Source organism: Anomaloglossus baeobatrachus, chromosome 5 (genome assembly GCF_048569485.1).
Source record: "Anomaloglossus baeobatrachus isolate aAnoBae1 chromosome 5, aAnoBae1.hap1, whole genome shotgun sequence".
Classification (NCBI taxonomy): Eukaryota; Metazoa; Chordata; class Amphibia; order Anura; family Aromobatidae; genus Anomaloglossus; species Anomaloglossus baeobatrachus.
Window position 1 is genome coordinate 367,425,568 of NC_134357.1, and position 13,963 is coordinate 367,439,530.

General features: G+C 52.0%; 1 protein-coding gene across 2 annotated transcripts in view; it reads right to left on the reverse strand.

Moving 5' to 3' along the window:
- The window catches only part of LOC142311485 (alanyl-tRNA editing protein Aarsd1-B-like), a 130,834-nt gene that overhangs the window by 59,782 nt on the left and 57,089 nt on the right, over nt 1-13,963 (reverse strand). For both annotated transcript variants that reach the window (XM_075349961.1, XM_075349959.1), the window contains 3 exons: nt 8,161-8,218; nt 6,588-6,744; nt 6,362-6,478 (listed from right to left, as the gene is read on the reverse strand). In XM_075349961.1, coding sequence (XP_075206076.1) covers nt 6,362-6,478; nt 6,588-6,744; nt 8,161-8,218 — 332 coding nt within the window. The remainder of the gene's footprint in view (nt 1-6,361; nt 6,479-6,587; nt 6,745-8,160; nt 8,219-13,963) is intronic.

Below are 13,963 nucleotides of genomic sequence, written 5' to 3' on the forward strand. Positions count from 1 at the left end.
TGTCCCTTAAGGGAGCCGAGCGACAAACCCTTTTCCAGTCCAGATTGAAGGAAGGACAGAAAAGTGGGCAAGGCAAAAGGCCAGGGAGAAAAACCCTGAGCAGAGCACCATGACAGGAAAATTTTCCACGTCCTGTGGTAGATCTTGGCGGACGTTGGTTTCCTAGCTTGTCTCATAGTGGCAATGACGTCTTGAGATAACCCTGAAGACGCTAGGATCCAGGACTCAATGGCCACACAGTCAGGTTGAGAGTCGCAGAATTCAGATGGAAAAACGGCCCTTGAGATAGCAAGTCTGGTCGGTCTGGTAGTGCCCACGGTTGGCCGACCGTGAGATGCCACAGATCCGGGTACCACGACCGCCTCGGCCAGTCTGGAGCGACGAGGATGACGCGGCGGCAGTTGGCCCTGATCTTGCGTAACACTCTGGGCAACAGTGCCAGCGGAGGAAACACATAAGGGAGCTGAAACTGCGACCAATCCTGAACTAAGGCGTCTGCCGCCAGAGCTCTGGGATCTTGAGACCGTGCCATGAACGCCGGTACCTTGTTGTTGTGCCGGGACGCCATGAGGTCGACGTCCGGCACCCCCCAGCGGCAACAGATCTGAAACGCGTCCGGGTGAAGGGACCATTCCCCTGCGTCCATGCCCTGGCGACTGAGATAATCTGCTTCCCAGTTTTCCACGCCTGGAATGTGAACTGCGGAGATGGTGGAGGCCGTGGCTTCCACCCACAGCAGAATCCGCCGGACTTCCTGGAAGGCTTGCCGACTGCGTGTGCCGCCTTGGTGGTTGATGTATGCCACCGCTGTGGAATTGTCTGACTGAATTCTGATCTGCTTGCCTTCCACCAACTGCTGGAACGCTTTCAGGGCAAGATACACTGCCCGTATTTCCAGAACATTGATCTGAAGCGAGGACTCTTGCTGGCTCCACGTACCCTGAGCCCTGTGGTGGAGAAAAACCGCTCCCCACCCTGACAGACTCGCGTCCGTCGTGACCACCTCCCAGGATGGGGGTAGGAAGGATTTCCCTTTCGATAATGAAGTGGGAAGAAGCCACCACCGAAGGGAAGTTTTGGTCGCCTGCGAGAGGGAGACGTTCCTGTCGAGGGACGTCGGCTTCCTGTCCCATTTGCGTAGGATGTCCCATTGAAGAGGACGCAGGTGAAACTGCGCGAAAGGAACTGCCTCCATTGCTGCCACCATCTTCCCCAGGAAGTGCATGAGGCGCCTCAAGGTGTGTGACCGACCTTGAAGGAGAGATTGTACCCCTGTCTGTAGTGACCGCTGCTTGATCAGCGGAAGCTTCACTATCGCTGAGAGGGTATGAAACTCCATGCCAAGGTATGTCAGCGATTGGGCCGGTGTCAGATTTGACTTTGGAAAATTGATGATCCACCCGAAACTCTGGAGAGTCTCCAGGGTAGCGTCGAGGCTGTGTTGGCATGCCTCTAGAGAGGGTGCCTTGATCAACAGATCGTCCAAGTACGGGATCACCGAGTGACCCTGAGAGTGGAGGACCGCTACGACAGTAGCCATAACCTTGGTGAAAACCCGTGGGGCTGTTGCCAGGCCGAACGGCAGTGCCACGAACTGCAGGTGTTCGTTTTCTATGGCGAAGCGCAAGAAGCGCTGGTGCTCTGGAGCAATCGGTACGTGGAGATAAGCATCTTTGATATCGATCGATGCAAGGAAATCTCCCTGGGACATTGAGGCGATGACGGAGCGGAGGGATTCCATCCGGAACCGCCTGGTATTTACGTGTTTGTTGAGAAGTTTCAGGTCCAGGACAGGTCGGAAAGACCCGTCCTTCTTTGGGACCACAAACAAGTTGGAGTAAAAACCGTGGCCCTGTTGCTGAAGAGGAACAGGGACCACCACCCCTTCTGCCTTCAGAATGCCTAGCGCCTGCAGAAGAGCCTCGGCTCGCTCGGGAGGCGGGGATGACCTGAAGAATCGAGTCGGGGGACGAGAGGTGAACTCTATCTTGTAACCGTGAGACAGAATGTCTCTCACCCAACGGTCTTTTACCCGTGGCAGCCAGGTGTCGCAAAAGCGGGAGAGCCTGCCACCGACCGAGGATGCGGAGTGAGGATGCCGACAGTCATGAGGAAGCCGCTTTGGTAGCGGCACCTCCGGTGGTCTGTTTAGGACGTGACTTAGACCGCCATGCATCAGAGTTCCTTTGATCTTTCTGAGGCCTTTTGGACGAGGAGAATTGGGACCTGCCCGCGCCCCGAAAGGACCGAAACCTCGACTGCCCCTTCCTCTGTTGGGGTATGTTCGGTTTGGGCTGGGGTAAGGATGTATCCTTTCCCTTGGATTGTTTGATGATTTCATCCAAACGCTCGCCAAACAATCGTTCGCCAGAAATTGGCAAACTGGTTAAGCGCTTTTTGGAAACAGAATCTGCCTTCCATTCCCGTAGCCACAAGGCCCTGCGGAGTACCACCGAATTGGCGGCTGCAACCGCCGTACGGCTCGCAGAGTCCAGGATAGCATTAATAGCGTAAGACGCAAATGCCGACGTCTGAGTGGTTATGGACGCCACCTGTGGCGCGGACGTGCGTGTGGCTGCGTCAATTTGCGCTTGACCTGCTGAGATAGCTTGTAGCGCCCATACGGCTGCGAATGCTGGGGCAAAAGAAGCGCCGATAGCTTCATAGATGGATTTCAACCAGAGCTCCATCTGCCTGTCAGTGGCATCTTTGAGTGAAGCCCCATCTTCCACTGCAAGTATGGATCTAGCTGCCAGTCTGGAGATTGGAGGATCCACTTTGGGACACTGAGTCCAACCCTTGACCACGTCAGGGGGAAAGGGATAACGTGTATCCTTAAGGCGCTTAGAAAAGCGCTTATCTGGACAAGCATGGTGATTCTGGACTGCCTCTCTGAAATCAGAGTGGTCCAGAAACATACTCGGTGTACGCTTGGGAAACCTGAAACGGAATTTCTCCTGCTGGGAAGCCGACTCCTCCACCGGAGGAGCTGAGGGAGAAATATCCAACATACGATTGATGGACGCAATAAGGTCGTTCACTATGGCGTCCCCGGAGTATCAAGATTGAGAGCGGCCTCAGGATCAGAATCCTGATCAGCTGTCTCCGCATCATCAACCAGAGATTCCCCCCTCTGAGACCCTGCACAATATGATGATGTCGAGGGAAAATCTAAGCGATCTCGCTTAGTCGGTCTGGGGCTGGGGTCTGTGTCAGAACCCTCAGCTTGGGATCCATGAGATACCCCGGGAGGACATTGTTGGTCCAGCTGAGGTGGGTCAGGGGACAAAGATTCAACAGAGTCCCTGTGCTGAGATACCGGTCTGGACTGCAAGGCTTCCAGTATCTTAGCCATAGTCTCAGAGTTTTGCAAACTCCGTCCCTGTCACCTGAACAGTGTTAGCAGGTGGCTCCCCCTGGGCCCCCCCTAGCAGAGGCTCTGGCTGAGTAAGTGCCACAGGGGCCGAACAGTGCATACAATGAGGGTCAGTGGAACCTGCCGGTAGTGGGGTCGTACATGCGGCGCAGGCAACATAATAAGCCTGTGTTTTGGCACCCCTGCCTTTCGTGGGCGCCATGCTATTATCTTCCCTGAGCAACACAATAGGGTATATAGCCAGAAATCAACTGTGCACTATACAGTGTAAAATAAACATATAATGTTACACTACTGCACAATGGGGCTAGCACCACAGGTGCTGCTTACCACCCGCTTAAAGCGGTTGTGAGGCCACCAGAGTCCCTGCCTGGGTCTCCCAGATTTTGTCTCCCTCTGCAGCGTCCGAGGAGCTGACAGGAATGCGTCCTGAGGACAGGAGGGAGCCGTGGGCGTGACCCAGAAAGAGCGGGAACTGGTGCCTGCACTGTGCACAGTGAGGGGAGTGGAGTATGCAAAGCATGCTCCAGCCCTCAGTGCTGCTCGTTCTGTGCAGCGTCCCGCCCTTCCCCTGCCTGTCAGGGCTATGGGCGGGAGGAAAGGAAACTAGGCCGCAAAAAAGCCGGGGACTCTAGTAATAAACGCGGCCGCCGTAAAAGCGCGGCCGGCGTGGAAGTCCCCGGCGCACTACAAGTCCCAGCCGCGCCGCAGTGTTTCCATGGCAGCGGCGGTCGGTGCGGCAGTCCCTATACATAAACACACTCAGCAACGCTGAGTGTGTAATGGCACATATTAACCCGGTCAGCGCCGCGGTCCCCGGTGCACTAGGACACCCAGCAAAGCTGGAGTGTTGCTGTGCGCGGTCCCCACGGGGACACAGAGTACCTCCAAGTAGCAGGGCCATGTCCCTGAACGATACCCGGCTCCTATCCAGCAGGCTCCACAGGAGTTGTGGATGAAGCACGGTCTCAGTGCCTGGAGACCGATAGGATCCCACTTCCACCAGAGCCCTGAGGGGGATGGGGAAGGAAAACAGCATGTGGGCTCCAGCCTCCGTACCCGCAATGGATACCTCAACCTTACAACACCGCCGACAAGAGTGGGGTGAGAAGGGAGCATGCTGGGGGCCCTATATGGGCCCACTTTTCTTCCATCCGACATGGTCAGCAGCTGCTGCTGACCAATCTGTGGAGCTGTGCGTGCGTGTCTGACCTCCTTCGCACAAAGCAAAAAACTGAGGAGCCCGTGGGAGCACGGGGGGTGTATAGGCAGAAGGGGAGGGGCTTAACACTTTTGAGTGTAATACTTTGTGCGGCCTCCGGAGGCATAGCCTATACACCCAATTGTCTGGGTCTCCCAATAGAGCGACAAAGAAAATAATTTTTACAGTTGGATGTGTTTTAAAAAAAAAAAAAAATGTTCCTGTGCTGAGATAATCTTATATATGTGTCCCTGCTATGTACTGTGTAATGGCCGTGTCTGACTGTACAGGGACATGGTCTGATCATACCGCAGCTCCTGGGCTAAGATAATCTTATATATGTGCTCTGCTATGTGCTGTGTAATGGATGTGTCTGACCATACATATTGGACATGGTCTGATCATACCACATCTCCTGGGCTGAGATAATCTTATATACAGTATGTGCTTCTGCTATGTACTGTGTAATGGCCGTGTGACCATACAGGAACATGGTCTGATCATATCACATCTCCTGGCAGATGAAGGAAGTAAAAAAAGAGTATACAGACATTACAGCATGGGTTAGCTAGTAGTTCTTTCTTTGAGGGAAACCTTTTTTTAAAAAACAGGCAGGGAAATGTTTTACCTCACAAAAAAGAATCAGCTGTGACCCTGTGCTGTAATGTATATATACTATTGTGCGTCCCCCGCTGCCCAGGAGAAGTGGTATGATCAGACCATGTCCCTGTACAGTCAGACACGGCCATTACACAGTACATAGCAGGGACACATATATAAGATTATCTCAGCACAGGAACATTTTTTTTAAACCCATCCAATTGTGGAATTTATTACTATTCCAAGATCTATTGATTAACACAATTTTTAAAATTAAATTTGTTAGTGGGAAAACCCCTTTAATTGCAGAATATTGAGTCAAACTGGTGGGGGAACAGGAGACTAGTAACACTCTTCCCAAACATGAATACTTAAGCGGTTGTCTCATCTCCACTTTTCATGAGTGCCCTGTACATATAAATGCCAAGCTTCCTATTTGCATGGCTGCATTGAACAGAGTGCTCTCCTAGTAGCAGAGGAAGCTTTTGCCTCTACAGCAGAAGCAGAGGAATTGAGCATGGTCGGATCTGGCCAGCTTTAAAGCAGAGGGCGCAGGCTCTAAACCATAAGCGGTGGGCATTTCTTGCCTATGTAAGGCTATGTGCACACGCTGCGTTTTTACCACGATTTGGTGCGTTTTTGGCTGCGTTTTTCATCTCTGCGTTTTTCCAATACATTGCATGGGGAGAAAACGCAGAAAAAACGCAGGAAAGAATTGACATGTCCATTTTTTTTTTTTGGGTGCGGACAGCAAAAATGAAAACTCAGACTTTGCTGGGGAAGCAAAGTCATGCAGTTTTGAGGCCAAAAATGCACCCGAAAAAAACGAACAAAAACACACTGTGTGAACATAACCTAACTGGCCACACAGAGAGTGATCGGCAACCACAACTACAAGCTGGAAACTATCAAATTAACAATCCCTCCATTCTTGAGAATGGAGAGGATTTTTAAAGAGTGGTAAACTGTAAAGTTCATACAAGCACTTTGCTATTTAACCCATTAATGAAGAGGAGACAACCCATTAAGACTACACGTATCATAGATTTGGGGTTAGGTGGTTAAAATTTCTACAACGAGGGGGTGCTAGGCTTAGAAAGGCAGAGGATGCAGCAAGGGTGTAATTAGAATGGTAACATATGATGCCCAGTCTTATGTAAATGCTGTATATTAATTCCACTTACCTGTAGGTCACTGAGATTAGAAACATGGGTCCCACAGCACATATTTGCATCAACTCCTTCTATATCGATTATCCTCACCGGCCCAGCATGGTCATCAGGTAAGCCTCGACTTCTGACCTGAGGATGGAACAGATACATTTCTATATCAATGAGTGAGAATAAGAAAGTTCCGCTCCTATGACTGCGTTTTGTAGATCACGTCCCACACATTCAGTGCACCACTTACTTGGTTAAATTCAGCGTCTTCATCAGTGATCACTCTCACAACGACAGGCACACGCTGGCGGATCTTCTGGTTTACCAGCTGTTCTACAGCTTCAACCTGTTGGTTTGTCATGGTTGGCGTGTCCAGCTCAATAGAACTGCGCTGTCGTCCCAGCTCCCTGTAAATCGAGGGAATGCTGTTAAATTAACCCTAAATTTAAGACGTTTGAATCTTGTACACAAATTCACATTAATGCCATTAAGGCTATTAGCATCAAAGAACTGATCAGTGAGAGCCAGTGCCATAACCACATAAGGTGAAGCTTTGGTTAATAGGACCAGTATTACCCATCACCTTTGCTTGTCTGGATACATATGCTTCAAAGTGCCTCCATCATGTGAGTTAGATGCACAATTAGAGGGGTTACCAGTCTTAAGCCATAAGTCTGCAGTCACTATGTTGCTGCAGACTTGTGAACCCCCATGTTGTACGCACTGTGCTGAGGATTCTCCGGAGCTGAAAACATGATCACAAGTATGTGATTTGTATACATGTGGTCACATACCAACTAGACTATCCAGCCTTGCTCAATGAAAGTGTATGGAGCAAGGCCAAAAACACCAGTGGGAATGTGACTGGAAGTATGAGAATCGCCTACTTGGGATCACGTGCCCCCCCGTGACTGCAGACTTTTAGCTTAAGACTAGACAACCCCTTGAGTTGGCCAAGATTTAAAATAAGCCCTGGAGTTTGTGTTTTCTCATATAATCAACCTATTTGGTGCCCTCTGTTTGCCTCTTGTTGTCTCCTTGCATTTCTCCAGCTTTTATGATGGCAGCCACAGTGACATTGGGAGAACAGTGGGAAGTCTAAATTACGCCGACAGTACATCATAGAAGAGGGAGGAACGGAAGGCCGATCTACGAGGAGGAGGTAGTGTGAGGCAACTGGAGGCCACCAGATAGGGGAACTATACATGAGAATTGCCGGGGTGGAGGGCAGCTTTAATGCGTGACTCATAGCAGGTGAAATGTAATGTCACACATAACAGATTTGTTCAGACACTTCTGTGCCTTTTGGCATTTGAATGGAGCTTACAGAAATTCCTACACATGCTGAAGACACTGAAATGTCTACAAAAAATCTGCTGCATGTGAACTAACTAGTGGAGGAGCAGCATCCATCCACACCTCAATCTGCCTTATTATTGGAGCCAACTAGTAGGCAGACGTAGTACACAGCCCTCTGAACTATGGGCTGTTTAGGGAGACATCTCAACAGAAATTGGAGGTGAAGTGAAACATTAAGGCTGGTGCCACACGAGCGTATGGCACGCGATGCGAGAGCATCGGACGTGGCTCCTGCTGGCGTGAGCAGAGTGTCATTATATTGTAATGCGATCCTGTGATGGGATCACAGCTGCGTAGGAGAGGGAGAGACTAATCTCTATTATCAGCCGATGCAATTACGCTCTGAACTCCGGTGTCATCAGAGTGCAGTGCAATGTTTCAATCGCACCCATAGACTTGTGTCCTTAGCCTTAATGTCATAAATCCAAGTAAAATAAAGGTAATAATTGAAACATCATGCTTACCATGAGGTGGTCTTAAATCCATACAGAGAGTCTGCAATGGCTGTGATAAGGTGCTGGCCTGGAGAAAACAGACAGAAATTATGAGCAGGTAACCACATGGCTTGGACTGAAGAGCGCAGTGACATTGTGATAGGGTGGTCACAATTGATGCTGTTCAGGAAAGGTGTATGGTTGAAGGAAACTCGAATTAGAGGATAAAAGAAGAGGGGTTTACAACAGCCTGCAGTCTGCTGAGGAGCTTCAGAGGAAGACCACTTGGAAACTAAAAATGCAACAGCACCAAAATCATTGTGGTGTCCAAATCCAATACAATGTGTGCCGCTCCCCATTAAATGGAATCTGTCACCAGGCTCGTGCTATGTAATCTGAGGCCACCATAATGTAGGAACAGAGATCCTAATTACAGTGATGTGTCACTTACTGAGCCATGTCTTGCTGTTTCAATACAAATCAGTGTTTTATCATCAATAGATCACTACAGGACGAAGGGAATTTTGTTTACTTACCGTAAATTCCTTTTCTTCTAGCTCCTATTGGGAGACCCAGACAATTGGGTGTATAGCTTCTGCCTCCGGAGGCCACACAAAGTATTACACTTTAAAAAGTGTAACCCCTCCCCTCTGCTATACACCCTCCCGTGCATCACGGGCTCATCAGTTTTGGTGCCAAAGCAGGAAGGAGGAAACTTATAAATTGGTCTAAGGTAAATTCAATCCGAAGGATGTTCGGAGAACTGAAACCATGAACCAAAAGAACAATTCAACATGAACAACATGTGTACACAAAGAACAACAGCCCGAAGGGAACAGGGGCGGGTGCTGGGTCTCCCAATAGGAGCTAGAAGAAAAGGAATTTACGGTAAGTAAACAAAATTCCCTTCTTTGTCGCTCCATTGGGAGACCCAGACAATTGGGATGTCCAAAAGCAATCCCTGGGTGGGTAAAAGAATACCTCGATAAAAAGAGCCGAAAAACGGCCCCCTCTTATAGGTGGGCAACTGCCGCCTGAAGGAGTCGCCTACCTAGGCTGGCATCTGCCGAATCATCGGCATGCACCTGATAGTGTTTCGTGAAAGTGTGCAGACTCGACCAGGTAGCCGCCTGACACACCTGCCGAGCCGTAGCCTGGTGTCGCAATGCCCAGGACACCGACGGCTCTGGTAGAATGGGCCTTCAGCCCTGCAGGAATCGGAAGCCTAAAAGAACGGTAGGCTTCAAGAATCGGTTCCTTGATCCACCGAGCCAAGGTTGACTTGAAAACCTGAAATTCCTTACTCTGGCCCGCGATAAGGACAAGAGCGCATCAGACCGGCGCAGGGGCGCCGTGCGAGAAATGTAAAGCCGGAGTGCTCTCACCAGATCTATTAAATGCAAATCCTTTTCACCTTGGTGAACTGGATGCGGACCCAAAGAGGGTAAGACGATATCCTGATTGAGATGAAACGGGGATACCTTAGGGAGAAAGTCCGGGACCAGACGTAGAACCACCCTATCCTGGTGAAACACCAGGAAGGGGGCTTTGCATGACAGCGCTGCTAGCTGAGACACTCTTCTGAGTGATGTGACTGCCACTAGGAAGGCCATCCTTTGCGAAAGGCGAGATAGAGAGATCCCGCATCGGCTCGAAAGTGGCTTCTGAAGAGTCGTCAGCACCCTGTTAAGATCCGAGGGTGTTAACGGACGGGGTGTTAACGGACGCTTGTAAGGTGGGACCGGAAAGCGCTGATACTTGTCCCTTGAGAGAGCCGAGAGACAAGCCCTTGTCCATTCCGGATTGAAGGAAAGAAAGAAAAGTGGGCAAGGCAAACGGCCAGGGAGTAAAACCCTGATCAGAGCACCAGGATAAGAAAATCCTCCAAGTCCTGTGATAGATCTTGGCGGACGTTGGTTTCCTGGCCTGTCTCATGGTGGCAATGACATCTGGAGATATCCCTGATGACGCTAGGAGCCAGAACTCAATGGCCACACAGTCAGGTTTAGAGCCGCAGAATTCAGAAGGAAATATGGACCTTGAGGCAGCAAGTCTGGTCGGTCTGGGAGTGTCCACGGTTGACCCACCGTGAGGTGCCACAGATCCGGGTACCACGATCACCTCGGCCAGTCTGGAGCAACGAGGATGGCGCGGCGACAGTCTGACCTGATCTTGCGTAACACTCTGGGCAGTAGTGCCAGAGGAGGAAAGACATAAGGCAGTCGAAACTGCGACCAGTCGTGAACTAGCGCGTCTGCCGCCAGAGCTCTGTGATCCTTAGACCGAGCCATGATGCCGGGACTTTGTTGTTGTGCCGAGACGCCATTAGATCGACGTCCGGCATTCCCCAGCGGCAACAGATCTCTAGAAACACGTCCGGGTGAAGAGACCATTCCCCTGCGTCCATGCCCTGGCGACTGAGAAAATCTGCTTCCCCGTTTTCGACGCCCGGGATGTGAACTGCGGAGATGGTGGAGGCTGTGGCTTCCGCCCACAGCCGAATCCGCCGAACTGCTCGGAAGGCTTGACGACTGCGCGTGTGCCGCCCTGGTGGTTGATGTACGCAACCGCCGTGGCGTTGTCCGACTGAATTCGGATCTGCCTGCCCTCCAGCCACCGCTGGAACACCTTTAGGGCTAGATCCACTGCCCTTATCTCCAGAACATTGATCTGAAGGGAGGACTCTGTCGGAGTCCAGGTTCCCTGAGCCGAGTGGTGGAGGAAGACCGCTCCCCACCCTGACAGACTCGCGTCCGTCGTGACCACAGCCTCAGCTGGGGGCCGGGAGGATTTTTCCTCCGCCCAGGAAGTGGAAAGAAGACACCACTGAAGAGAGGTTTTGCCGCAAGGGAAAGAGAGACGTTCTTGTCTAGGGACGTCGACCTCCTGTCCCATTTGCGGTGTCCGATAAAATCGGACGCAGACGAAACTGCGCAAGGGAACTGCCTCCCTTGCTGCCACCATCTTCCTTAGAAAGTGCATGAGGCGCCTCAAGGGGTGACTGGGCCCGAAGGAGAGATTGCACCCCTGTCTGTAGTGAACGCTGACTATGCTGCGGAAGCTTCACTATCGCTGAGAGAGTATGAAACTCCATCCCGAGGCAAGTCAGTGATTGGGTCGGTGTCAGTTTTAACCTTGGAAATTTGATGATCCACCCGAACCCCTGGAGAGTCTCCAGAGCAATGGTCAGGTTGTGTTGACATGCCACCCAGGAGGGTGTCTTGACTAGAAGATCGTCTAGGTAAGTGATCACCAAGTGGCCCTTGTAGGACCGCCACCACTGCTGCCATGACCTTGGTGAAGACCCGTGGGGCTGCCGCCAGGCCGAATGGCAGTGCCACGAACTGAAGTGTTCGTCCCTGATGGCGAAACGCAGAAAGCGTTGAAGCTCGGGTGCGATCGGCACATGGAGGTAAGCATCCTTGATGTCAATTGATGCTAGGAAGTTTCCTTGTGACATCGAGGCTTCAGAGTGTTCACCGCCTGAAAAAGTGCATCGGCTCGCTCGGGGGGCGGAGATGTTTTGAAGAAACGAGTCGGAGGACGAGAGCAGAGCTCTATCCTGTAACCGTGAGACAGAATGTCTCACCCATCGGTCTTGGACATGTGGCCACCAGGCGTCGCAAAAGCGGGAGAGCCTGCCACCGACCGAGGACGCGGTCTTGGTGAGGCCGAAGTCATGAGGAAGCCGCCTTGTGACTTAGACCGCCATGCAGAAGAGTTCCTCTAGCCCTCCTCTGACCTGTTGGACGTGGAGGAACGGAACTTGCTGAGGACCGAGATGACCGAAACCTTTGGACTGGGGCAAGGACGAGACCTTTCCCTTGGACTGTCTAGTAACTTCATCCAATTGCTCGCCAAATAAACGGTCGCCAGAAAATGGCGAACCGGTTAAGAACTTCTTGGTAGCAGAGCCTGCCTTCCATTCACGTAGCCACATGGCCCTGCAGACTGCCACCGAATTGGTGGATGCTACCGCTGTACGGCTCGCAGAGTCCAGGAACGGCGTTCATGGCGTAGAACGAAAAAACCTACGCCTGAGAAGTGAAGGACACAACCTGCGGGGCAGAGGTATGTGCAACCGCAATAAACTCAGCCATAGAAGTTGAGATAGCTTGGAGTGCCCTCACGGCTGCGAAGGCTGGAGCAAAAGATGCGACTATGGCTTCATAGATGGATTTCATCATAAGCTTTATTTGCCTGTCAGTGGCATTCGTGAGAGATGGCATCTGCCACTAATACTACGGATCTAGCCGCCAGCCAAGGGACTGGAGAATCCACCCTGTGACACTGAGCCCAACCCTTAACAACGTCAGGGGGAAAAGGGTAACGCGTGTCAATAAAGCGCTTAGTAAGCGTTTGTCCGTAAAGTTCTGTGCTTTTGGACGGCCCCTCTGGAGTTAGAGTGATCGAAACACGCACTCCTGATGAAGTCGGGGAATGTTCCCAGCGGGCCCGCTTAGCCTATCAAAGGCCACGGTCCGTGACGCAGTTCTCACCGTGGGATCTGGGTGTTACCCCAGGAGCCCCTTGTTGTACCGACCTAGAGGGACCCGGGAGCGATGAACTCACAGCTCCCTGGCCCTGTGTTATCGGTCTGGACTGCAAGGCTTCCAGTATCTTAGCAGACCCTCTGTCCATAGACTGAGTCCTGGAATGTGAAAGCTACTCAGAGATTTGCTGATTCCAACAAGCAAACTCTGTCCCTGTCATCTGTGCAGTGGAAACCGGCGGTACCACCTGGCCGAGGGTCCCACCAGTGCCGGAGGCTCCGGCTGAGTGAGTGCCCTCGGGGCCAAGCATTGTACACAATGAGGGTATGTGGAACCTGCCTGTAATATAGCCGCACAAGAGGTACAGGTTGTCTAGTACCTTGGCACCCTTACTCTTTAAGAGCAGACAACAGCATGTCGTCCGCAGAGTAATCAGTGAGGGTATACAGCCAAAGGCAAATAATGCTGCCGAACAGTGAGATCATATACCATATAAATAAACATATATATATACACTGCGGCACCAAGGGGGGTCAGCACCTGAAAACTGGTGCCCCACAGTGCTCAGGGAGGGGGAAGGGGGATACCAACGTATGCTCCAGCCCTCCCTGCCGACGTCCAGTCGGCCGTCCCGTCGTTACCCCTGACTGGCAGGCCCGAGAACGGGAGTATATGGAACTAGGCCGCAAGAGCCGGGGACTAAATTTAAAAACGTGGCCGGCAAACATGGCGCGGTCGGCGCGGTAGTCCCAGTCTCACAAACCACTCAGCAACCGCTGCGGCATTTGTAACACAGATGCTGCATGCACCGTCCCTCAGGGGACACAGAGTACCTTAAGATGCAGGGCTCTGTCCCTGATGATGTCCAGTCTCCTGTCCGTCAGAATCCCCCAGGGGCTGCGGATGGAGCCCGGTCCCAGAGCATGGCGACCGGTTAGGATCCCCCTCTCCCAGAGCAGTGTTGAGCAGATTCTGAGATCCTCCACCGGCAGAATTATAACAATGGCTGCCGGCGTTCTGAGGGGAGGAGAGAGCCGTGGGCGGAACCGCAAAAGTGCGGGAACCTGGTGGCCCATAGTGATCAGTGAGGGGGGCGGAGGACAGCGAAGTGTGCTCCAGCCCTCACTGTCGGCATCATACCGACCGTCCCGCCTTTCTCCCTGACTGGCAGGCTCAGGGGCGGGAGTTTAACACACTAGGCCGCAAAAGCCGGGGCCTAAAGTAAAAACCGCGGCCGACAAACAGGCACGGTCGGCGCGGTAGTCCCAGACAAAAAATCCACACCGCAGTCGCAGCTGCGTCTGAGGCCAAGGTGCTTCATGCACCGTCCCAACGGGGAC